We start from the raw sequence: 25,953 nt of genomic DNA on the forward strand, positions 1-25,953 counted from the left end.
GATCTCTTGACCTCGTGATCCACCCGCCTCGGCCTCCCACAGTGCTGGGATTACAGGCTTGAGCCACCGCCTCCGGCCCTATAATCTTTTACTATGTTCAAAAAAATGAGCAAAGCTTTAAGACTGATTTTGTGTATTTATTAAAGACCTTAGTTCAGAAGAGACATAAAGCCTTCACAGAGAAATTGAAATTCTGCTGCAATAACAATAGCAACAATAAAATGTTCATTATTTAGGGCACACACCATCACAAGAAGGCAAATCTCTTGCTGCATAAAATTACAAACTATTCAGAATCTCCCCAAACCAACTATTACAAAGCAACTTGGAGGATTCCTAGGGTGACTATATATTATGGGTAATGGGTACCAACCTTTTCTGCCATTGCAACCCCTTTCCATGAATTAAGTCCTAAGACCCCAAACCTCTTACCATAGGAAGATACACATGAATAAGCCTTCTGAAACCTAAAAAAGTCTCTGCAACAGTTCCCAAAACTGGAATCACCTTTTTATCACAAACCTTTTTCCTATTTTTTTCATAAAAAGTCTGAACACTAAGAATACTGACTCAATTACCTGACAACCATCAGAGGCCCTTTGCTTATTTTAGTCTTCCATTAGATGCGGTAGCTAAGACCTAGTCACCTTGTCTAAGAACTATAGTAGCACCAGCAAATTTATGGAAGCCTCAGGTGGCTCAGTTCTAGTTTCTCCACGAAATTTAATGGTTTCCCATGCACACACTCCTTTATTAATGGAAAACAGCATTTCTCAGCTAGCTGCCTGACATCCTAACAAATACTATGCTTTCGCCTCCAAATATCACTGTCACTGCAACACACTAAACCCAGCCACTCTCCTTCCTTTATCTAAAGGAGAACTTCACAATTAAGTCTGTCTTACAGATTTTCTTGCATCTTATAGAGATTTGTTACCAATTTCCTTGACAGTATTATTATTATTATGATGATGATTATTATTATTATTATTTGAGATGGAGTCTTGCTCTGTCACCCAGGCTGGAGTGCAGTGGCACCATCTCGGCTCACTGCAACCTCCACCTCCTGAGTTCAAGCGATTCTCCCAGGCTTGGTCTCCTGAGTAACTGGGATTACAGGCACCCACCACCATGCCTGGCTAATTTTTGTATTTTTAGTAGAGATGGGGTTTTGCCATGTTGGCCAGGCTGGTCTCGAACTCCTGACCTCAAGCGATCTTCCTGCCTCAGCCCCTACAAAGTGCTGGGATTACAGGCATGAGCCACCACACCCGACCACCTGATGTAATTTTATCTGTGGATGGTTTCTTTTTTAAAATTGAAATTTAGACCTGGGCCCTAAATTTATGACTTCCACTTTTATTATAGCTATTTCCTTGCTTATAGAATGCAAGGATCCCAAATCTCATAGTAATGCTTTAGCTGACCACTATGCCAAAAAAGGCCACATTAGCCAAACGTAATTGTTCCTCTAATAACACAGAAAGAGAGGCCTTGGAGAATTTACAAAGGCTGTTATTGACTGTCAGAGACAAGCTCCTGGTTTGATAAAAACAAAATGGAAAAAAATCAGGATGTTCATTGCATACAGATAATATTTGGCACTTGCAGAATGATCATCCAGTAGTGCCAAAAAATGGAAAATGGAATTTAGTAAAGATGCTTCTCAACAGGATGTGGGTTCAATTAACTAATAAAAAAATAAAGATGCTTCATGATATTACACGTAATAGCAGAAATAAATTGGCAACAATGTTAGACTAACATAAGCAAGCTAAATTTAGAGGTATTGCTGAGGATGTTTCCAAAACATCTCCTGCCGTCTGGTGACACAATCCTGGCACAACTGTAAAGATCAGACATGGACAGGAACCAAACCTTGAGGGCCCTTTGAACACTCCAGATGGACTTTATATAAATGCCTGTTGCACTGGGTTATGAATATGTTCTGGTTATTGTCTATTTACTCTCAGAGCAGGTTGAATCTTCTCCTTGCCAGAGAGCTACCCCTCTAAGTATTGCAAGAAAAAAAAATTTTTGCTTTTGTTTTTCCAACTTGGGAAATTCCCAAGTTGGAAATTATCATTTATCACTCTAGGGAGAAGGACATCCTTTTTAGTAGTACCATGAATACAACACTCTGTAAAGTTTTGCCTTTTACACAAAAATGCATTATCCATAATCTTCAGAAAAAAGACAGAACTAATGGAATTCTAAAATAAAATTAGCAAAGCACTCAGAAACTCTTAATTCCCATGCCCTGAAGTACTACATTAGATCTAATATCTCTATAATGAACTCCCTCTGAAAACCCAGAGATTATATCTTTATGAATTAATAACAGATTGCCCCATGTATTTGGGGATTTCACCCCCAAGCTTATACTCTACCTTAATTGTCTCCCCTAAAATATATGTTCAAGTCCTAACCCCTGATACCTGTGATCCTATTTGGAAATAGGATCTTGGTAGATGCAATCAAGATTAAGTTACAATGGACCACAGTAGGCCCAATCCAATTACAAGGTGTCCTTTGCATTCTTCTTTTTTTTTTCTTTATTTGGAGACAGGGTCTTACTCTGTTGCCCAGGCTGGAGTGCAGTGGTGCAATCTCAGCTCACCGCAGCCTCGGCCTCCTGGGCTCAAGCAATCCTCATGCCTCAGCCTCTGAAGTAGCTGGGACTATAGGCGCATACCAACATGCCTGTCTAACTTTTGTACTTTTTTGTAGAGACAAGGCTTTCCCATGTTGCCCAGGCTGGTCTCAAACTCCTGGGCTTAAGCTATCTGCCCACCTTGGCCTCCCAAAGTGATGGGATTACAGCTGTGAGCTACTGTGTCCGACCAACAGATGTCCTCTTAAGAAGTGGGAAATTTGGGCCGGGTGCAGTGGCTTACGCCTCTAATCCTAGCACTTTGGGAGGTGGAGGCAGGCAGATTACCTGAGCTCAGGAGTTCAAGACCAACCCGGCAACGTGGTGAAACCCTCTCTCCACTAAAAATACAAAAAATTAGCTGGGCGTGTCAATGCATGCCTGTAATCCCAACTACTAGGGAAGGTGAAGTTGAGAGATTTGTTTGGACCCAGGAGGCGGAGGTTGCAGTGAGCTGAGATCACACCATTGCACCCCAGCTTGGGTAACAGAGCGAGACTCTGTCTCAAAAAAAAAAAAAAAAAGAGAGAGAGAGAAATTTGAACACAGAGACACACATGGAAAGATGGCTACGTGGTGATGGAGGCAGAGATTGATTGGAGGGATGCTTCTACAAGCCAAGGAAACCCAAGGGTTGCCAACAATCACCAAAAGTTAGCGAGAGGAAAATTCTTCCCTAGAGCCTTCAGATGAAGAATAGCTCTTCGACACATTGATTTCAGGCTTCCGGCCTCCAGAACTGTTTTCTGTTGCTTTCAGCCATTTAGTTTGTGGAACTCTGTTTTGGTAGTCCTAGGAAACTCACACATACATTATTTTTCTACAGGAAGATATGATCAATTATTTCATCAACAAGCAAAATGTGCATTTCCAAACCACCCTCTGAACAACATCTATATAATCTGCAATGTACAGGTTTAGTCTTCTGGAAAAGACACTAGAGAAAGACTGCCCTTGAACCACAATGAAAGGACCTTGGTAGGTACTATTAACAAATAATACAGCAGTAAAACTCAAAAATAAGGCACTTGGATTCATATTTCCCAGTTCAAAAGATATACATCTCTTCCTCGTGACTACTGAACATCCATTTCATCTTAAGCCTTAAGCTGAAGATTCTTAGGAATTCTCTAGAAGTTGTCGACTTCAGAAATGGACAGCATTGACCCCAGATTATGGAAGAAATAATGGCGCTCCAAAGTGGACAGCTTCTCCTAAAGATGAGGGAATAAAATGCATTTTCAGATTCATCATCGATTTTCTGATTTCCCTTAACAATACAATGTTGTCTAATGTATCACTTCAACACCTTCTAGAACACTAATATAATCCCTTTTATTTTCATCCCAATATTTCTGACCCTGTGATCTTCTTGTATTCCTTAATGAAAACTAAAACTCTCATATGTTTTTCCCAGATCGCAGCTGTAACTCTGAAGGCAATGGATTGCTGACTATGTAATCCCTTCACTGACCCTGTGGACAAAAACATAACAGCTGTTCCTTTAAATACTTCAGAAGGAGAATTCCCTTTTACAGAACGCTTCTGGTAATTGAGTTTTCCTCAAGTCATTAATCCCAACTTGTAATCTTGCAAAAAATTGATCTTAACTTTAAATAAATGAAATGTTTCTGAGATCATTACAATCTGATCAGCAAAGTTTAGTCAATAGGGAATAAGCACTAATATTGGGCTATCCTGATCATGATAGTTTGTTCTTTTCAGAGATATTTCAGCCTGCCTTGCAGGAACTGCTTAATTCTACTCAAGGGATTTGTTCATCTTGAGGGAATTCAGTCTGTATGGCACTAAGGATACTACTCCTTAAATAGACATCAGGCATATACCTCCCTACCTCACACTCACTGATCCTGTGTATTCAGAGCAATTGTCAGAGATTTCCAAATATTTAAAACTATCATCCTTCTATTGAATCCTATATCCTTGAGAAAGATATCCAGAAGCCTCCAAAATGAAGTAAACACAATTATTTGGGGGAAATTTCCGGAGAAATACCTCATTTCCTCTTCATGTATACTCTGCAAGCTGTAATTCCTGTAATAGGAATAATGCAACTAGAAAAGTAGTTTGAGGCTGGGCATGGTGCCTCACACCTGTAATCCCAGCACTTTGGAAGTCCAAGGTAGGAGGATCACTTGAGCCAAGGAGTTCAAGACCAGCCTGAACAACATAGTGAGATCCTGCTCGGGCACAGTGGCTCATGCTTGTAATCCCAGCACTTTGGGAGGCTGAGGCAAGAGGATCACCTGAGGTCAGGAGTTCGAGATCAGCCTGGCCAACATGGCGAAACCCCATCCGTATTGAAAAATACAAAAATTAGCCAGGTGTGATGGCGTGCACCTGTAATTCAGCTACTCAGGAGTTGAGACACGAGAATTGCTTGAACTCAGGAAGCAGAAGTTGCAGTGAATCGATATCACACCACTGCACTGTAGCCTGGGCAACAGAGTGATACTTTGTCTCAGGAAAAAAAAAAAGTGAGATCCTATCTCTACAAAAAAAATAAATAAATACAATTAGCCAGCTGTAGTGGCAAACACATATAGTCCCAGCTACTCAGGAGGGTGAGGTGGCAGGAAGAGAGAGAACCCAGGAGTTTGAGGATACCATGAGCCATGATCAAGCCACTGTACTCCAGCCTCAATAACAGTGAGAGCCTGTCTCAAAAAAAAAAAAAAAAAAAAGTCTGAAATTTGTTCCTGACTTTAGCAGAAGTTATAAACAACACTACTGCTCTTGGAGCCAAACGAACTGATCTAAACTCATTAACTAGAGTTGTCATGGACAATTGTATAGCCCTTGATATTCTCTTAGCCAGCCGAGCAGGAGTTTGTGCCACAGCAAACACTTGAGCTGCACCTATATAAATACTTCTGGGTAAACAGAACAGTATATGACTAAGCTAAAGGGAAAAGTGATTATGGGACATGGTTTCATTGCCTGGGTTTCATAATCTAGGCCCTTGGCCTCAAACCGCAATGTAAAGACTACTTGTCAGTTTGCTTCTGAGAATGGCCTGTGGTGCAGTTGGCTGATGGATCCTGTCCACAGTCCTAAATGCTTCTGTGCAGCTATTGTCTCATCAGAGCTTCGACAACTCATCCTACAACAGAAGGCAAAGGAAAGATTAACCCTAGATCAATCAGAAGCTGCATTCAACAGGCAATCTTCTGAACTTAGTCAACAATATCTTGGCAATGATGAAAATCTGGATATAATCATTCATGTACTGTGATCTGACTTTGTCTGCCATTGGCCAAAAGGGAGGAAAAAAAAAAAAAAAGGCAGCCCCTGACATTCAGAAGTAGGTCTGACTCTCCCAACTAGGCATATTAATCTCCTATTAGATAGGTATAAACAGCCCGGGCACGGTGGGTCACGCCTGTAATCGCAGCACTTTGGAAGGCCGAGGCAGGTGGGTCACCTGAGGTCAGGAGCTTGAGACCAGCCTGCTCAATATGGCAAAACCCTGTCTCTATCGAGCCAGATTAGGTTCTGAGACTCCAGTGTAGCCACGTGGTGGAAGAAGATTTATGGACTGAAAAAGGCAAGTGACCGACAGAAAACAGAAGTGAGGTACAGAAATGGCTGGATTGGTTACAGGTTGGCGTTTGGCTTAATTTAACACAGTTCAAACAGTTGGCTACATTTGATTGGCCCAAACTTAGTGATATTGGCACAAGTGTAGGCTACTGTCTGTTCACACCTCCACTTGTTAGAGTTCACCATGTACAGAGAAACTTTTAGGCCAAACTTAAAATATGCAAGGAGGCAGCTTTAGGCTAAACTTGATTTAACGGGTGTGAGCCACCGTCCCCTGCCTAACAGCCTTTCTAAGCAGTGATGTCCTGGTCCCAGGTTCACTAATGGGCCACCTTCCTACTTCTTGCTGACTCTTAAATTGGACAACTTCTGCCTCTGACTCAGCATTTCAAATTAATTTCCTGTGTGGGAATTTGCAAATAATCCTTACTAAGAATCAATGTGCGCAGGATGGCCCAGCCACTGGCTTTCCCTCGTAATCACAGCGATGACCTCAAGAAGTGCCCAAAGTTTGGTTACATGTGACTAGTTTGTGTCTAAAAATGAGACCAAATAGTGCTTCTAAAAAATTCCAGTGACTTTCCCAAAGCTTTCTTGCTGGTCATTTTTCCACAGTAGGTTTTTCATTTCTAAATTGTTGTATACTCTGAGTTGGTCTTTCTGTGTTGTTTTGTTTATTGTTTTTTTTTCCCTTCAAGGTAAACGCGCCACTTCCTATTTTAAAATCTTTCTTCATATGGGTTGCTTGTTTTTTCCCGTAATCTGTTTTTCAAGTTTCACCTATATCTCTGTTTATTTGCTGAACACTCCCGAGACAATAATATCTGGGCTTGGCACTCTGCTTGGCTGAAATGCATTCTGCCTGTTAATCATTTCTACTATCAGCACACTTTAACTCAGCCTCCTGGATATCAGCTATTGTTCCTAGATGTGACTCTTCATTTTGGCAATTCTCTTCTCTCGCCCTCTGTGAGTAATGAAATTGTCTTTTCAAAACCTAGTCTGTCTTTATCCCTTTTGTACTTTGAACCCTTCTTTTTCTCTATGTAATAATATTTTATGTCTGTGTATATGATTTAAAAGCCTATGATTATGAATACTGCTTGCAGTATTGAGCCTCTTGATTTTTAAAATCTTTTCTTTATTAAACTCATATCATGATTAATTCTGCTTGTCTTGTATAATTCTCTTACCCTTAATCTGGTTTATTCATATTATTTTTTTAAAAAGACCAAAAACAAAAGTCTTCTCTATTGTTCTTTTTTTTTGCGATAGAGTCTCGCTGTTGCCTAGGCTAGAGTGCAGTGGCACGATCTTGGCTCACTGCAGCCTCCACTTCCCAGGAGTCAGTGATTCTCCTGCCTCAGCCTCCCAGGTAGCTGGGATTACAGACATGTGCCACCAAGCCCAGCTAATTTTTGTATTTTTAGTAGAGACAGGGTTTCATCATGATGGCCAGGGTGGTCTCAAACTCCTGACCTCAGGTGAGCCACCCTCCTTGGCCTCCCAAAGTCCTGGGATTACAGGTGTGAGCCACTGTACCCAGCCTATCTTTCTTTAATTGAATATATTTCTGTAACCATTTTATCTTTTTAAAGCTATAATAAATGAATTGTATTATTTTGAATATTTCAAGACTACATGATACAACCATCATTTCATCTTTAGTTTTAAAATATTTAAAATTAAGATTTTCATACAATTTTGGAGCTAGAGAATATATTATGTACTATAGCACTTGCATTTTCAGACCAAGACTTTGAGGTCCAGAGAAGTTAAACTATTTGTCCAAAATTAAACAGCTCATTAGTTTTAATGTCAGAACCAGAAACCTGATCCCTGACTTCCTGTCCAATGCTCTTTCTACAACAGGACTGCATCTCCATTTAAAGTGTCATTTATATGTGAATGCCATCAGTATAAGTCATCATTTTCACATCATATGTATTTTTCTCCTTCAATATTCATAATTAGAATACCCAAAAAAGAGAAATCTTCCAATAAAATTCGATGTCTCTACAGGTCCCCGGGGTTATTATAGACAGAGTGGACTGTGAAAGTCCCTGGGCTTTATGTTCTGTTCTTCTGCTGATTTGGTGTATAACTTTGAGATTATTTCCCCTTTGGGCTTTCCTAATGTGTTGGATTCCAGTTATAGACAGACTCTCTGAAAACCTTCATCTAAGTCAGTCTATTGAGAAAAATATGTACGCTAAAAAGAAAAAAAGAAAATAAAAAAGACAATTGGAAAACAAGATACACAGGACCATTTAGGACATTAAATTTGGAGAAATGCACTTACTTTTAATCCAGAAACTTGATTCTCATGTCTGTCATGGTGGTTAAGGGTACATTAAGGGTACATTTCTAAGCCTCTCCTCCTAAGCCCAAGAATTGGGGCAATTTAGAATTTTTCTTTGGTTTGCTTACTGTTTGATAAAGTGGGGAAATAGGAAGTACTCGTAAACTTGGCCAGTATCCTCAGGCAGCTTTATTCCACATGGTGAGACATGGCCAGTCCCTGAGATCAAGTTCTGCTAAAGCTTTGCTTAGGGTCTAAGATCATGGCAATTTGTTTGTTTCCAGGAAAGCTGCACTGAGAGCTGTTGGTCTTAATCTGGGGCTCTGGTTCTTTATGATGTCAATAGGGAGAGATGGAAGGCTTTAACTTTCCATGGAAAGTTTGATTAGACTTGCAGATCAGTGAAACACACTTCTTATATTAGTAAGTACCTCTTGATTGTAGGTATCTGAAACCAACTTGGGTCAGCTCAAGCAGGGAAGAGAAACCCACTCCAAAGACACAAGCCTGTGTCGTTAGAGCTCAGAGGACACACATAGCTGAGCTAAGAAGGTGTGGAAAATCCCAGGAAGGGAGCCCAGGAGAGATTCTCTCCACCTTTGGCTGATTTGCTGTAAGAATCTGCTGCAAAAAACTACAAGCATAAGCATTCTGGTTCCCCATCTATAAGTTTATGCAAAGCTCCCAAGGTTACATGTCACATGCAGACAGCTTCTCCCTGTTCTGATCCCAAATTCCCTGGGAGGGGACTACTACGTGAGTCAGGTACCCACCCAGCTGAGGCTTGCAATACATGGAGCTGGACTGCAGTTAATGCATGTGTGGGTCCTTTGTGACTTTCCAATCAAAGGATAAATGTGAATAATGGCACAGCTTCAAATTCAAACATATATTCTAACAGACTCACATGTACTCACACATGCTCACGTCATCTATGTGAATGCTCCTTACAGTTTTAAATGGTTATGGATTTTTTCTACTTTTTCCAGGGAGGTACCCAGTGGTGGTATTCCCAGGCAACTCATAAATAAAATACACTGCTTTATGCAAGAGAAGTTCTATCACTTACATAGATTATTGATCTATTTTTAGCCAGAAAGCACAGACTCTGGAACATCTGATGTAAGTGTTATAAAGGACCAATTAACTGACCTAACTATGAAAATAATCATTTGTTAATTTAAAAAAATCAAATGAGGTGACTTCCTGTTAAACTCTTGATTGGACACACATTAGTTTCTCTGGCCCTTTTCAAATATCATAAGAACGACTGTAAATGGATTTTTTTTTAAATAAAAGGGACTTAAATGCACAAGAAAAGGAGAATGGGAGAGGAGAGAAAATGTCTACAAAAGTTTGGAAGCTGGAAATCAGAATGTGCAGGGTGATACATGTAACTGGCCAGGAGAAGCTGAAGGCCAGTTGCCAGTGGGGTGACAGTAGGAACAACAGGAGGGCTCTCAGAAATAGGAAGCACCATGTCCCTCTGAAGGCAGGGATGAGGGTGAGACCATAAAGATACTATTACCTGTCATCTGGATCTATGTATTTCGGCTCTTCTCGTTTTCTATTGTGGCATTCAAGATTTTGTCCCCACCTCTATTCAGGACTTGTCCAAGTTATGAGTAGCCTCTGCAATGACAAACCCAGTGGCCATTCTCTGTCCTTACTTCACTTGGATTATCAGCAGCATGAGGCTCAGTTGATCTTTCATCCTCAAAACAGCTCCTTCTTTTCAGAACACTGCTCCTTCTTTTATCTTGAAACACCTCCTTCTTTCAGAACCCTGCTCTCTTTTCCTTCTCCTGCCGCCTCACTGACTGTGCATCCTTCCAGGCCTCACTTGCTGGTTCCCCATCCTCTCAATGACAACCTTATTGCAGAATGCTCCAAATCGCAGTCATCGTGTGTCTTCTCTGTCTACTTGTTCCCTATTGATTACATCCAACTATATGGCTGTAAACATCATCAATAAAGTAACAACTCCAAAATGTACAGCCCCAACCTGGACATCGCTCCACACTCTGCAACTAAACGGCCTATTCAACACCTCCATCTGCCTATCAAATAGACATCTCACACTTAACGTGATGGAAGCAGAATTCTCCTCCTAAAAAGCCTATTCTTCCCCGAGTCTTCCCCACGTGGCAACCACAGAGATTCCTTTTAAGAGTCAGATTAAGGCCAGGCGTGGTGGCTTACGCCTGTAATCCCAGCACTTTGGGAGGCCGAGGCAGGTGATCACCTGAAGTCAGGTGATCAAGACCATCCTGACCAACATGGTGAAACCCTGGCTCTACCAAAAATACAAAATTTAGCTGGGCACAGTGGTGCGTGCCAGTAGTCCCAGCTACTTGGGCTGAGGCAGGAGAATCCCTTGAACCAGGGAGTTGGAGTTTGCGGTGAGCCAAGATCACGCCACTGCACTCCAGCCTAGGTGACAGAGGGAGACTCCGCTTCAAAAAAAAAAAAAGTCAGATTATAGGCCAGGCGTGGTGGTTCACGCCTGCAATCCCAGCACTTTGGGAGGCCAAAGCGGGTGGATCACGAGGTCAACAGATTGAGACCATCCTGGCCGACATGGGGAAACGCTGTTTCTACTAAAAATACAAAAATTAGCTGGGTATGGAGGTGAGCACCTTTATTCCCAGCTACTCGGGAGGCTGAGGCAGGAGAATCACTTGAACCTGCAGTGCCAAGATCGCGCCATTGCACTCTGGCCTGGTGACAGAGCGAGACTCTGTCTCAAAAAAAAAAAAAAAAAGTCAAGTTATATAATACACTATTCTTCTGTTCAAAAGCCTCCAATGGCTCCATCATACTCAGCATAAAAGGTCAGGGCTCAATAGCATTGGCTTTCTGCCACTCCCAGACCTCTTCTCTAACTGTCCGCATTCTTGTCACTCTGTTCTGGCTTCACTGTACACTAAATATTTATATTTATTTTATTTTATTTATTTTTTTTTTTGAGACGTAGTCTTGCTCCTTCACCCAGGCTGAAGAGCAGTGGTGCAATCTTGGCTCACTGCAACTTCCATCTCCTGGGTTCAAGCAATACCCCTGCCTCAGCCTCCTGAGTAGCTGGGACTACAGATGTGAGCCACCACACCTGGCTAATTTTTTGTATTTTTTTTTTTTTTTTTTTTTTAGTAGAGACAGGGTTTCGCCATGGCCAGGATGGTCTCGATCTCCTGACCTCATGATCCGCCCGCCTCGGCCTTCCAAAGTGCTAGGAGTACAGGTGTGAGCCACTGCACCCGGCCTTTATTTCATTTTTGAGATGGAGTCTCACATCACCCAGGCTCGAGTGCAGTGGTGTGATCTCAGCTCACTGTAAACTCTGCCCTATGGGTTCAAATGATTCTTCTGCCTCAGCCTCCTGAGTAGCTGGGATTACAGGCACATGTCACCATGCCTGGCTAATTTTTGTATTTTTAGTAGAGATGGGGGTTTCACCATATCAGCCAGGCTGGTCTCGAACACCTGACCTAAGGTGATCTGCCTGTCTTGGCCTCCCAAAGTGCTGGGATTACAGGTTACAGGTGTGAGCCACCACACCCGGTCTGAATATTTATATTTAGTTTCTTTGAAGAATGCCAACTAATAAATGCAGGAGGAATGATGGAATTAGGAAAACATCCTTTGCAACCCACTGAATATAGTCTGGATGTTTGTCTCCTCCCAATCTCATGTTGAAATTTGATCCCTAATGCTGGAGATAGGGACTAGTGGGAGGTGTTTGGGTCATGTGGGCATGTCCCTCATGAACAGCTTGGTGGCTTGGTGCCATCCTGAAAGTAATGAGTGAGTTCTTGCTCTATGAGTTTTTGAGAGAGCTTGATTGCTGGAAAGAGTCTGGCACCTCCCTCTCCCTTTCTTCCTCTCTTGGAATGACATGCTCATTCCCCTTTGCCTTCTGCCATGACTGGAAGCAGCCTGAGGTCCTCACCAAAAAGCAGATACCAGTACCATGCTTCTCATATAGCCTGCAGACCTGTGAGCCAAATAATCCTCTTCTTTTCTTTTCCTTCCTCCCTCTCTCTCCCCTTCTTTCTTTCCTTCCTTTTCTTTTCCTTCCTTCCTTCCTCCCTTCCTGTCTCTTTCTTTCTTTCTTTCTTTCTCTTTCTCTCTTTCTCTGACATAATTTTGCTCTTGTTACCCAGGCTGGAGTGCAATGGTGTGATCTTGGCTCATTGCAACTTCTGCCTCCTAGGTTCAAACAATTCTCCTACCTCAGCTTCCCGAGAAGGTGGGATTGCAGGCACCCACCACCATGCTCAGCTGATTTTTGTATTTTTAATAGAGAAGGGGTTTCACCATGTTGGCCAGGCTGGTCTCAAACTCCCAGCCTCAGGTGATCCACCCACCTCAGCCTCCCAAAGTGCTGGGATTACAGGCATGAGCCACTGTGCCTGGCCTTCCTCTTTTCTTTATAAATTAACCAAACTCAGGAATCCCTTTACAGTAACCAAAATGGACTGAGACACCGATAAAATGGTTTATTTGGGCTGGAATCATTAATAGATGCTGAAACCATTCGATGAAAAGATTGCTGAAGAGGATATCTACTGGGTAAAAAAAATTACCACTCTAGAGCTCAGCTAAGGGAAAATGTAGTTTTATAATAGTGAAAGCTGACTATTGTCACCCAGCCAAGTGATCCAACCTAGTATCACTAGTAGTAGAAAAACCTATACTCCCCTGTTACGATGGAATACGAAATACACATATGTAAGAAATATTCTTGCCAATGTGGAATGGAAAATGAGGGTGAAGATATCCAATCCAGTTCCAAAGTTTGAGAAATTGTACACGTCCCATTAGTAATGATGGTTAAGACTAAAATTAAAATATTATTTTTGCCCTCAACTTATGTGTATTATTTCAAGTGGTCACCAAGTTCTTAGGTCATCAATACTTAAGTTGTTTGGCCCTACCTTTTTTAAAACTTTTATTTTTGGCAGAGTCTCACTCTCTCACCCAGGCTGGAGTGCCATGGTGCCATCTCAGTTCACTGCCATGTCCACCTCTAGGGTTCAAGAAATTTTTATGCCTCAGCCTCCTGAGTAGCTGGGATTACAGACGCGTGCCAGTACACCCAGCTAACTTTCTTTTTTTTTTTTTAAGACGGGGTTTCACCATGTTGGTCAGGCTGGTCTTAAACTCCTGACCTCAGGTGATCTGCCCGCCTTAGCCTCCTAAGTGCTTGGATTACAGGCGTGAGCCACCATGCCTGGCCCACCCGGCCAACTTTTGTATTTTTGGTAGAGACGGAGTTTCACCATATGGACAGGCTGGTCTCAAACTCCTGACCTCACCTCAGCCTCCCAGAGTGCTGGGATTACACTGCACCTGGTCTGGCCCTACTATGTAATAAGCAATACTGTGAGGTACAGCTTTTGGCAAAGCTCTTAGGGATGTTGGGAAAAAATTACTACCATGAACAGAGAATATTTGGAAATCTCTGCCCTAGGATCATTTCTATATTAGAATGGAGCATATTGAATGATCTTCATCCTTCTAACCTGGAGCCATCAAGGTAGTATCCTGGCTCACTTCCAACATGACTCTAATCTTTATTCTTGATGATTTCAGTATATGGAGAGATGATCCTTCTCTCACTCTGGCCCCTCATATCCTGTTCTTCTCTATTCCATGACTTTGTCCTCCCTCATTATCTCATTCACTAACTCCCTCTGCCATCTTGTCATTGCCACATACATAACATCATGTAATGTAATGTTAGTGCCCGACTCCAAAGAGGCTTTAAAACAACCTCTATGCCTGCCCCTCAACCCCCAACCATGTAAACTGCCTTTCAGCAACCTCCACCTATCCTTGGCATGTGCTCTTTTCCCTTCAGCTGAAGTTCCACAATCATTATGATTCCCCCCTTGCTTATACCATCAACTTTCTTGCTCTCTTCTTGTTTCATTATATTGCTTTACAGATCCCCCTACCCTGGTGAAATCTAGCCCCCTGCTTTCTCTGGGCTATACCTGTACACCTGGACTGTTGCAAGACCCCGTGACTGCCTCTTAAACCCATTCTCCATGCATTAGTCAGAGAGACTATCAAAACTCACTTTATTGCTTAAAACGCTTCAAGGTTCATTGAACCCTCAGGATACAGTCAAAATGCAGTAAGATACTTTATGGAGCCTTATATGGTTTGACTGTGTCCCCACCCAAATCTCATTTCAAATTGTAATCCCCACATGTGGAGGGAAGAAGGTCATTGGATCATGGGGGTGGTTTCTTCATGCTGTTTTTGTGATAATGAGTGAGTTCTCAGTTTCCCCCATGCTGTTCCGGTGATAATGAGTGAGTTCTCACTAAATCTGGTGGTTTTATGAGGGTGTCTTCCTCCTTTGCTTTCTCTTCTCCCTCCTGCCACCTTGTGAAGAAAGCACCTTCTTCCCCTTCCGCCATGATTGTAAATTTCCTGAGGCCTTCGGAGCCATGTGGAACTGTTAGTCAATTAAACCTCTGTCCTTTATAAATTACTGAGACTCAGGGAAGTTCTTTATAGCAGAATGAGAATAGACTAATATAGGGCCCTCCATGCTCTGACGGTCTCTTGCCTCTCCAACCTTCTTTTTCAGCATGCACCCTTCCCCACAGCCCACACTCTGCACTTTGCATTCTGCAGTTCCTAGAATGTTTCCTGTTCTCCCTCCTTGGCACACCTCGCTCCCTCTGGAAATGGCATTTCTTAACTAACTGGACTAGTCTCTCAGACCTTACTGAGATGTCACATTTTTTGGAAGCCTCCCTGACACCCGTCCTGTGTGCTCCATAGATTGCCATCAGGTAACAGCCCTGAGCCTGTGCTGCAGATACCTGTTTACTTATTTGTCTCCCTCACTACACTGGGAGCTTTTTGGGGGCAGGCAATGTGTTTTGTCCACTGTTGACCCTGCAGGGTATGGCACAGTGACAGGCATATAGAATGTACACCATAACTAATTGTTGAATCGTCATAAAATCTGTGAATGGTGTTGTTTAAATACAGATACATGCACCTGTCCATGTATGTTTCAAACAGTTCAGTCATACTGTCAAACGTGACGGTATGTTTGAAAGAGTTCAGTCTTGCCGAACCAATTCTACTTCCGACTTCCTAAGTTTCTGTGGGTGTGAGCTCATTCTCCCTTGTTATTTCATCTTTCAGCATAATGCACTACGGAATCCTTATAACAATCAGCACACTCTTTCCTACGGAGTAAGTCATATGTTACTGTGTGTACATCAGCCAAGGAACTTCAGTACAAACCTCTGTTTTTAATAGTTTCATGTTGTTTGTTTTTTATATTTGAGATACTAGATGTAAATGTTTCCAGGGAAGTTTACTGCCAGATGCAGAGGTGAAAGGACAGAAGCCATGTCCTTACCCATGGCTGTCCCTCCAAGTGTCACTTTCATAGGTCGGCACTTTCATAGGGCCCTTGAGATAGCAGTAATCATATAATTTTCAAAAATGAATTTTAATGAAGTTTAGAAAACAGAAAAAAGGTACAGTGCCCCAAAGCACTCCGCCAAGTGTGGGAGTCCAGAGTGGCCATCTCTAGACCCCCAGAGTGACCCAAAGGTCAGCCTGACTCCCCTTACATGAGAAAGATAACCCTATGAGAATAAATATAAGTAGATAAATGGATGAATGAATTTAAGTGCATGAAATTGAAACAAGAGGACTTCAACCATTATGTGATGGCATAAAACAGAATATTCTGGAATGTACAAAAATAAAACTTTGGACTGGGTGAGGTGGCTCATGCCTGTAATCCCAGTGCTCTGGAATACTGAGGCGGGAGGTTTGCTTGGGGTCAGGAGTTGGACGTTACACTGAACTATGATCTTGCCATTGCACTCCAGCTGGGACAACAGAGCAAGATCCTGTCACAAGGACTCTGGAATTTGTCCATAAATACATTTTTATTTATGTATTCTCCATTTCTCTTTTTATCCTATTTTATGTAGAGAGCAATGTGATTTTTTTTTACTTCCTTTACCAAGGCTGCCTACTAGTTTGCAGTTAATACCACTTTACTGTATTCTATGAAGGCATTGCCAAGGTCAGTTGGCTCAAGGTTTATGTTTCTTCCTTGAGAAAAATACAGAAAGAAGAAAAAAAGATCTTTGGTTTGAATAGGAGACTGGAAAATAAAACTGAAATTGAAATACAATCGTACATTTCCTGCAGAGTTCACCAATTATTTTTCATTTTCAAATCGCGTTTTGCCATTTCTCCTTAATGGGAATACTGCCATTTAGAGATAAACATAAAAAAAATAATAAAAAACAAAACAACGGCAAAAAAAAAAAAAACACACACACACACACAAAACACCCATAGTAAGGGTTGCCACTGTTTTTCTGTAGCATCTCAGCAGATGACCTCCAGGTGTTACAGTTGGCAAATGGTTGTGAGTCTACTGAAATGATGGCCGTGCGTGGTGGCTCACGTCTGCAATCCCAGCACTTTGGGAGGCCAAGGCGGGTGGATTACCTGAGGTCAGGAATTCGAGACCAGCCTGGCCAACATGGTGAAACCCCATCTATACTAAAAATACAAAAATTAGTCAGGAGTGGCGGCACATGCCTGTAATAATAGCTACTCAGGAGGCTGAGGTGGGAGAATTGCTTTAACCCCGGCGGCAGAGGTTGCAGTGAGCCGAGACTGCACCACTGCACTCTCGCCTGGGCAAAAGAGCGAAACTCCCGTTAAAAAAAAAAAAAAAAAAGAAGAAGAAGAAAAAAGAAATTACGCCATTTGTTTTAAATTATGACGTCTTTGAAAAGCATGAAGTTGAAGTGCATGTATAGAAGTCTATAAAATGGCAAAAACTGAAAGGGAAAGAAATGAGCTATTCGAGTATTCTCTGTCTTGCTAGTATACAAGTTCCAACTCTGCAAATCAGTTTTCAAAAGAATACTGATTGTTTCATAAGTACCTGCAAACTCTGAAACATTTTAGGCAAGGGAATGAGGGAAAAAAAGTATCTTCATGTTTTGTGCATTACAACAATAAATGCTATTACGTAACAAAGCGACCCTGCCAAGAGGGAGAAAGTGGTCATTTTCACCGTTGTTTTCTGCTAGAAGGCCCTCAATTAGAATTGTACTTAAGCATACATAATAAAGGATATTATTTTTATATTAGAAAATTGCAAGTGCTGCACGTGGGATGGGATACCTGCTCTCCGTTTACAAATACCCAGGTGCAATGCTGCGCGGGCACCCAAAGGACAGAGGACAGGGTCTTTGCACTGCGGGAGCGGGCCACGAATCCCGAAAACGCCCTGGTGCAGTGCTCCTTCCCGCGAACCTGGCAGGGCAGTGATTCTTGGTTGCTTCCCACATAGGAAAGTGTCAGTTCATGTGTGTCCCTTTCTCCACTAGATGTCACTGTAAATCAATTGCTTGAGGACGGGACCCCAGTGTTTGGCGCATCTTCACACAGTGCGGGGGTCTGAAGCCCAGTCAGCGCCTCCACTTGTGTCCTTCCCGACAGTGGAGCCCCGAGGGGGGCGGGCGCAGGGACTCGCTGTGCAAGGAGCAGCGTGCCGTATGAGCGGCGACCGAGGCGCCGCGACCGGGGCACGAAGCACCGGGGTGGCCGGAGCAGGGAAGGCGGGCACACGGTGGGCGGGCGGCGCAGTGCGGGGGCGGGCCCGCGCCGCGCTCCCCTCCGCCCCCGGGAGCGAGACGGTCACGTGCCACCGAGGCGCTGCCCGCTGCGGGCGGCTGCAGAACAGGAGGGCGGGGCCGGAGAGGGGAGGGACGCAGCGGTCGACGCGGGGCTCGGAGGTGCCACGCCCGAGGCTGGGGTCGCCTCGGGCAGGGGTATAGCCGAGCGCGAGCGCCGCGCTGCTGTGAGTGTGAGCGGGGGCGGGACGGGGCGTGGGCGGGGCCAGGGAGCGAGCTCCAGACGCCAGGAGGCGTGGCTGCGGCGCGCGCGCCAGCTGGAGGGGGAGGGGCGGAGAGTCGCTGCGGAGCGCGCGCGGGGCTGGTCGCCGCGAGCGTGGGGGAGCGTGGGGGAGCGTGGACCGCTTCGCGGCGCGGCGGAGGGGCTGTCTTCTCTCGGCCCTCCTCCCTGGTCCGGCCGCGGGCGCTGGCGGCGGTGGGGCCAGGGTCCGCAAGGCCGGAGGAGGCGGCCGGGCCCGGGCATGGTGGTCTGGGGCAACGCGGAAGGTGAGCGACCCCCGGGCCGGCGGCGGGGTGGGGGAGGGGCGGAACCGGACACGCGTCGCCCACAGGCGCCGCAGACCCGCCCGGCGGCGGCCAGAGCGCGGCCGGCCTGAGGTGGGGCGGGGGAGGGGCGCGTCGCCCCGGCCCCGGCCCGCGGCCGTCTTCTAGCGGCCTGGGCTGCCTGCGGCGCCCGCCCCTCGCGCCCGCAGCCGCCAGGTTATGTAACGTGTGACCACCCTTTCTCCTCCGTCATGGTGTGGCCGGCCCGCACCGCCGGCTCCACGGCCCTTCTCTCCGCGCTCCCCGCGTCCAGCCGGCCCGGTCAGACCGCGCGGCAAACTCCTTCCTCCTGCGCCGGCGCCTCGGCTGGCCATTCAGTCCCGCGCCATTCATTCACGCGCGCGTTCGGGCGTTCGTTCCACAAGCGTTTGCGGAATGTCGACCCGGTTGAACCGCGGCTCCTACCCGGCCTCACGCCACAGCGTTTCCCCGCACCCTTCCTCCGTGGCCCCCGGTGCATCCCGCAACCCCGATCGGAACGTCAGAAGGCAGTTGCTACTCCCTTATTTTTCCTTGCAGCTTGTCGATTCCCTTAATAAGCAGGGCGCCGTTCCCCAACTGTCCTTCCGAGCACCCCTTGCCTACTTCCGTACTGTTAAAAGTGATGCCGCCCTCGGCGTACCGAGCTGCGCTGTGTTTCGCTGCTCTTCCTGCCGATTGCCAGTTTGTAAATAAATAATCTTAACACTCCTTAATGTACTCTAACGTAAAATACATTGTAAGTAATATACAATGTATATACAAAGTAAGTCTGCTAATTCTCGTTATCTCCTCGTCTTACGCCGTGTACTAAGTAGAAATGGTTTCATTTAGGTGAAAATAATGCAGACTAGCACATAGCAGTAACAAGGGCTTGTAACTGCTAAGGATTTTATGTAACAATCCGTAATTCTGTGGATCTGCCTGGTCTTCTGGACTTCGCACTTTAGTCTCCAAGAATAAGCCATTTCCTGTTTAGGTAGGGAAGGACCAACCATAACCTTGGTTCTTCCTATAGAGTGCTGTATACAGCAAATCAGCCTGTGGGAACCATCAACCTTTCACACACATCCTTGGCTTGCCGGTGCAAGCACAAGTGCTGCGTGGTGTTCTCTCCTTCCTGTACTGGACACTTAAAGTTCCTCTTGTTCCAGGAATTATTTTCCAGTAAACAAGGATCTCTTCCATGCAATTCTTAGGATATCTCTTTGCCACTTTGCCTGTGTTATGATTTATCTTTTTATTCCTATTTTGTAGAACCTTTGAGGAGTCTGTACCAAACTCCTGTCTTTTGTTTTGGAACCATATCCGCTATTTTATGGTAAACAGTACATATGTAATATATTTTTTTTAAAGATGGGAATTGCTCTTTTAGGATTAATTTCTAGAAGGTCTCAAGTAGAACATAATTTTTTAAAAGTAATGTGTTTGAATGTATAAGATCACTACATTTCCCCCACTCCCAACTTCAAAATTCTGATTCTACATAGGGGAATTAAACCTTGTCCTCACCAGCAACAAACTAGTCATTATACGTAAGTTTCGGTGACTACAAATAAAATATATTTGATAGCCTTTTCTTTGATAGCTGTTGTAGTGGGAAGATAGGAACTGCAGTTAGATGTAGGTTGGATTTCTGGCTCTGCCACTTGTTAGCTGGTGACTGTGGACAAGTTAAGTTACTAGCATCTGATTTTTTCTCGTTTGTAGAATGAAGGTATTATTTCCCACCTTGGGTAGCTGAAGATTAAGTGAGTTGTTAAATGTGAGACATCTAGTGAGACCATGGTACGCAGGAGATGCTCAGTAAATACATCCTCCCTTTGGTATACCCATTTATTGCAATTCACAATCTAGAATGAGCCAGGATGTGCTAGAGACAAAGCGTGAAAGGAAAGGTAATCAGAAGAGGTGACAGGTACCTCTTGTCTCCAAATAAATGAACAATTCTGACACTAAAGAGTACTGTGCCTCTTTCTGCTTCTCAAGAATGTATGGGTGGGTATATGCGGCATATTACTAATCATCGGGTATGTTAAACAGAACATTTAAAAATGAAAAGTTTTGTTTTGTTGTTATAATAGCACTAACTGAGGTGTTAACATGGACAGTAAAAAAGAATCTTATTTTTTTCCAAAGACAAGTCAGGAGAGGAGACCGGAAAAGGAATATTAAAAAGACTCTTCAGAGACAATTAGGTTGCAGGCTCGTCTTTTAGCATCTGCTTGTAAACAGTGCATGAATCCCAGTCCTAAGTTCCAGTGTCTCTTGTTTGGACTGTTGCCTTAGTGCCTTTACTGGTGTCTTTATTTCTCTTGCTCCCTGACTGTCCACAGGGATTCCCCTTGACAATCAGAGGGAATCTTTTTAAAAATGTAAATCAGATTCTCAGTTTCTTGCGCAATATTCTCCAAAAGCTTCTTGTTAACACAATTGAATCTAAGCCCCTTAGCACATCCCATCAGGGCATGGCAGCTGCCAGCTTCTAACCTTACCACTTACCAGGTGACTGACTTTCAGAACCCTACCCCAGTCCCAGAGTCCTTTTGCTGGTTGTTGAACAAACTGTTCCTACCTTAGGATGTTATACATGCCATTCTTTTAGCTGGACCACCCCTTCCTCTAGGTGGTCATGACTCTTCACGCCTTGTGTTTCTGCTCAAATGTCATGGCCTCAGAGAGGCCTTTTCTAATTCTAAAATAGGAGCGAGCCCCTTCCTTTATAATTTTTGATTCTTTATTCCCTTTTTCTTCATAGCATTTATTGCTAGCTGAAGATAAACTGTTTTTGTTCACTTACTTAGTGATCTCCCCCGTTAGACTTGTTTAGCTCCCAGCCTTCTTCCCAGCTAGAGAGCAGAGGCCTTGTCTGACTTGTACACAGCTTTATGCCCAGTGCTTAGAACTGTGCGTTGTACATAGCAGGCTCTCAGTAAAACTTGTTGAGTAAGTGAATAGTATAGTTGATTTGAATATTGTTTCTGGAATCAGACAGCCTGGGTCACAATTCTCTGGCTCCTACCATTTACTGATTTTGTGAGACTATGGGCACGTTAATAAGTTGGTGGTGCCTCAGTTCCACTCATTTGTAAGATGACTACAATAATACCTATCTCATAGAATTATGGTGAGTAATAATTGAGTTAATATATGAAAAGTGCTTAGAACAGGGTAATTTTAAACCTTCTAGTAACTAATTGGAAATTAGCTTGTTCACTTAGGATTTTGTGTTTTGGCATGAGGTAAAGGTGGATTAATTGAAATTTTTTCTTTCTTTAAATTTTTTGAGACAGGGTCTCGCTGTGTCGCCCAAGCTGCAATGCAGCGGTGTGATCGCAGTTCACTGCAGCCTCAACCTCCTGGGCTCGAGTGATCCTCTCCCCTCAGACTCCTGAGTAGCTGGGACTACAGGCGTATGCCACCATGCCTGGCTAATTTTTTAATGTTTTGTAAAGATGTGGTCCTACTATGTTGCCCAGGCTGGTCTCAAACTCTTGGGGTACAGTGATCCTTCTGCCTCATCCTCCCAAAGTGGTGGGATTACAGGTTTGAGCCACTGTGCCTGGCTAAATTTTTTATTTATTACTTTTGTGCTGAAGTTTTGTTAGCTGCCAAAATTATATTTATGGAACTCCTTTAAAAAATACATTTTGTGGATGTCGAACAAATTAAAAAACTGCTGAGAATGATGACTGGTGTTTGGTTTTAATGTGTAAGTCAGATTTTTTATTTTTCAATCTGTAGAAGATGCTTAGAGTGATTATCTCAACAACCACTCACCGGAGTGGCTTTCATATAGTTCCCTTTGAAGTTCAGCTGGAGATGTGATTGTGGTGATGAAAGGACTTGCTAGAGGCTTCCTTTCTTCAGACAGGAAAGTCCTTGAAGACCCAGTTGAAGTATGAGTCTTGTATTTGGGAAGGAAATTTTTATCATCGTTAGTGTGTTCAGCTTCTGCCGCCTTAAACTGTGAGTTTTTCCCCTCAAATTATATTTGGTTATTAATTGGAATGTAAAGTAGCCCAGCTGTCCTTTGTATAGTTTTGTTCTTTTCATAGTAAGATTTTTTTTTTCTTTAGTAGTTACAGAAATAGGGGAAGAGAATTAATGGAAGTAGTGACTTTGTAATAATAGATACTTTGAGCTAATACAACTTGAATTATTCTTGTAAACTAAAATTCTGTCTGTGGTAATTAAACTTTCATAATACCAGTTATTTTAAATTAGTTCTCTTGTCCTTAGTAAAATGCTTCTTTGTAGGACTGTTACTTTATTTCTCAGTCTGAACTTTAACAAGTAATTGGATCCTAAACTTTAGACTTAAATTTTTTTAAAAGTCAAAGGACTGCTTCTTTGTGTTTTGTTTCTTCAAAAATTTAATAATTGTAAGTTATTAAATATTTACTGTGTGCTTGGCTCTTTGCTAAGTGCAATGTCTCATTTAATATCTACAACTACCATATAAGGTTGACACCATTATAAAGAAACAGATTTAGAGAGGTGTTGTTACTTGGCTAGTCACACAAGAAAAGAACCAAGATTTCAGGCTAGTTCCCAAGGTTATAACCAGTCTGCTATGAGGCACATTTAAAACGACAAGGTTTTTGTTTGGAAGCATGCCATTACATTTTATTGCATTAGTTGTGAGTGTCTGTTCTTAACTACTGGCAGCTTCATCATTATTTATGGCTAATTTTTTAAAATTTTATTTTAGATTTTACTACTACTACTGTACTTAAATGCGTGTATTATAAGTGTGATGTTTTAGTAGGTTGATAGCTTGCAATGTAATTAATGTTTTTCTCGTTTACTCATATTTAAAAGTCATTAAAAATAAGTCAGCATCATGTGTCTTGGTGCTTCAGCTTTGTAAATAGTTTGAAAACGTTTTGCATATAATAGATACATCAGATTTAAGAAAACATAAATGTCTAAGTTTGCTTAAGGCAAAATTGCAGATAGCAAGTAAATATTTAATACAAGTTACTAGTGATGTGTTCCTGCTGATTATGGAGCAGTTTTTTTTTTTTTTTTTAACTTTTAAGTTCTGGGGTACATGTGAAGGTTTGTTATGTAGATAAACTCATGTCATGGGGATTTGTGGTATAGATTATTTCATCACTCAGGTATTAAGCCTGAAATACAGTAGTTACTTTTTCCTGTTCCTTTCCGTCCTCCCTCCGCCCTCAAGTCCCCAGTGTCTGTTGCTCCCTTTGCATTCATGAGTTCTCATCATTTGGTTGCCACTTACAAGTGAGAACATATGTTTGGTGTTCTGTTCCTGTGTAAGTTTGCTAAGGATAATAGCCCACAGAGCAGATCTTTACCTGGTTTTCCTTCAATAAGGAGGAACACATAGGTGGGATATTTTTACGTAAATTTTAATGGTTTCTGACATTTCCTTGTGAGGCTTTTTAAATTTGTAAGAATAAATTATTTGTTGACTTCTCAACACCTTAGAATGCCAGGGGTAGAAAGAATCTTTCAGATTCCATAGGCTATGCCGTTACATATTACTGTAAGAAAGTGAGACCCTGAGAGTCATTTGCCTGCTAAATAGAGGAGAAATAAGACTAGAGCATAGGTTTTCCCCTCAAGGCCATTTCCCCACCCCCCCCCCATACACTGAACTGTTCCATGCATTACCCAGGGAAAGACCAGCAACACTTAGTATCTCATATCCAAGATGGCAGAAAATAAAATGATATATTCTTGTAAGATTGTGATTTAAAGTCTTGATTTTGTTGTTATCATTGGAACATAATAGAAAAAAATTTTGTCCTCTATTATAATGCAGTTGAAAATTATGCTTTCCCATGTAGGCAGGTAACTGCTTTATCCACATAGGATGATTTGAGAAGCATTTTAAAGACCAGTCTGGTCCCATGGCTTCATGCTTGAATTAAAATATTAGGGGTGGGCACAAGAAGTTGGTTGTGATGTGAGTAGTTCATATTCAAACCCATATCTGAGTAAGCAAAATGTTGCTTTACTGGTTTCAGTCATTCCTGATTATACCCAAGGCTAAAATGAACTTTTTGAAGGTTTAGTCACAAAATAATGGCTGCATCTTACATTCTCTAAGCTCTAGCATTTCTACATATGAGATTTCTAAGAATGGACTTAATGCATTTTTATCTTTTAGGCACTGGTTTGGATTATGTAGTTGAAACTATGATTTAGATTTTTTTGCTCTTTTAAATGGTTTTCATTAGGTTCTGTATGTTACTCTTATAATAAGTTCTATTTCTTGATGTCTCCTTAGCTGTTTATTTTAAGCTTTTTTTTAAAAAAGCCATTTAACCCGGACAGTCCTGAACTTTAAAAACACTTTAACAATTTCTTCAACATTTTAAGGAGCATGACAAAAAAGTTTACTTTTTGTAAGGCTTTATACTTTTTTAATTTTTTCTTTTTTAATAAAGTTTTTTTTTCCCCATGGTAATCTCTTGTCGTTCCAATTTTGGATATGTGTGGCCAAAGCAAACACGATGCTTTATATCATTTTTTTTTTTTTTTTTTTTTTCCCTTTTTTTTTTTTTTTTTTTTTTTTTTTTTTTTTTTTGAGACACAGTCTATCTGTCACTCAGGGCTGGAGTGCAGTGGTGCGACTCTGCTCGCTGCAACCTCTCTGCCTCCTGGATTCAAGCAATTCTGCCTCAGCTTCCCGAGTAGCTGGGACTACAGGCGTGTGTCGCCACACCAGCTACTTTTTGTATTTTTAGTAGAGATGGGTTTCATCTTGTTGGCCAGGATGGTCTTGATCTCCTGACCTCGTGATCCGCCCACCTTCGCCTCCCAAAGTGCTGGAATTACAGGCGTGAGCCAACGCTTCCTGCCATATATATTTTTTGAGATGGAGTTTAGCTCTTGTTGCCCAGGGTGGAGTGCAGTGGTGTGATCTCGGCTCACTGCAGCCTCTGCCTCCCAGGTACAAGTGATTCTCTAGTCTCAAAAATAGCCTCCCAAGTAGCTCGGATTACAGGCATGCACTACCACACCTGGCTAGTTTTTTTTTGTATTTAGTAGAGACGAGTTTTCACCACATTAGTCAGGCTGCGTGTGAACTTCTCACCTCAGGTGATCCCACCTGCCTTGGCCTCCCAAAGTGCTGAGATTACAGGCATATGCCACTGTACACGGCTAACACTTTATATCTTAAAGAGTGCTTTACCTAATTTTTTTCTCATTTAATTTTCTTAAGA

General features: G+C 42.7%; 1 protein-coding gene across 10 annotated transcripts in view; it reads left to right on the forward strand.

Moving 5' to 3' along the window:
- Positions 1 to 18,469: 18,469 nt before the first annotated feature.
- The window catches only part of REV1 (REV1 DNA directed polymerase), an 84,239-nt gene continuing 76,755 nt past the window's right edge, over positions 18,470 to 25,953 (forward strand). For 4 of the 10 annotated variants that reach the window (XR_005198446.1, XM_017519310.2, XM_017519313.2 and 1 more), the window contains exon 1: positions 18,470 to 18,712. Coding sequence is in view for 1 of the 10 variants with exons in the window: in XM_037735156.1 (XP_037591084.1) it covers positions 18,688 to 18,712 (25 nt within the window). In the remaining 9 variants the exon portion in view is untranslated. The remainder of the gene's footprint in view (positions 18,713 to 25,953) is intronic. The other 6 variants (XM_017519315.2, XM_017519316.2, XM_017519317.2 and 3 more) reach the window with 4 other exon arrangements.

This window comes from Cebus imitator, unplaced genomic scaffold, assembly GCF_001604975.1.
Source record: "Cebus imitator isolate Cc_AM_T3 unplaced genomic scaffold, Cebus_imitator-1.0 Scaffold736, whole genome shotgun sequence".
Lineage (NCBI taxonomy): Eukaryota > Metazoa > Chordata > Mammalia > Primates > Cebidae > Cebus > Cebus imitator.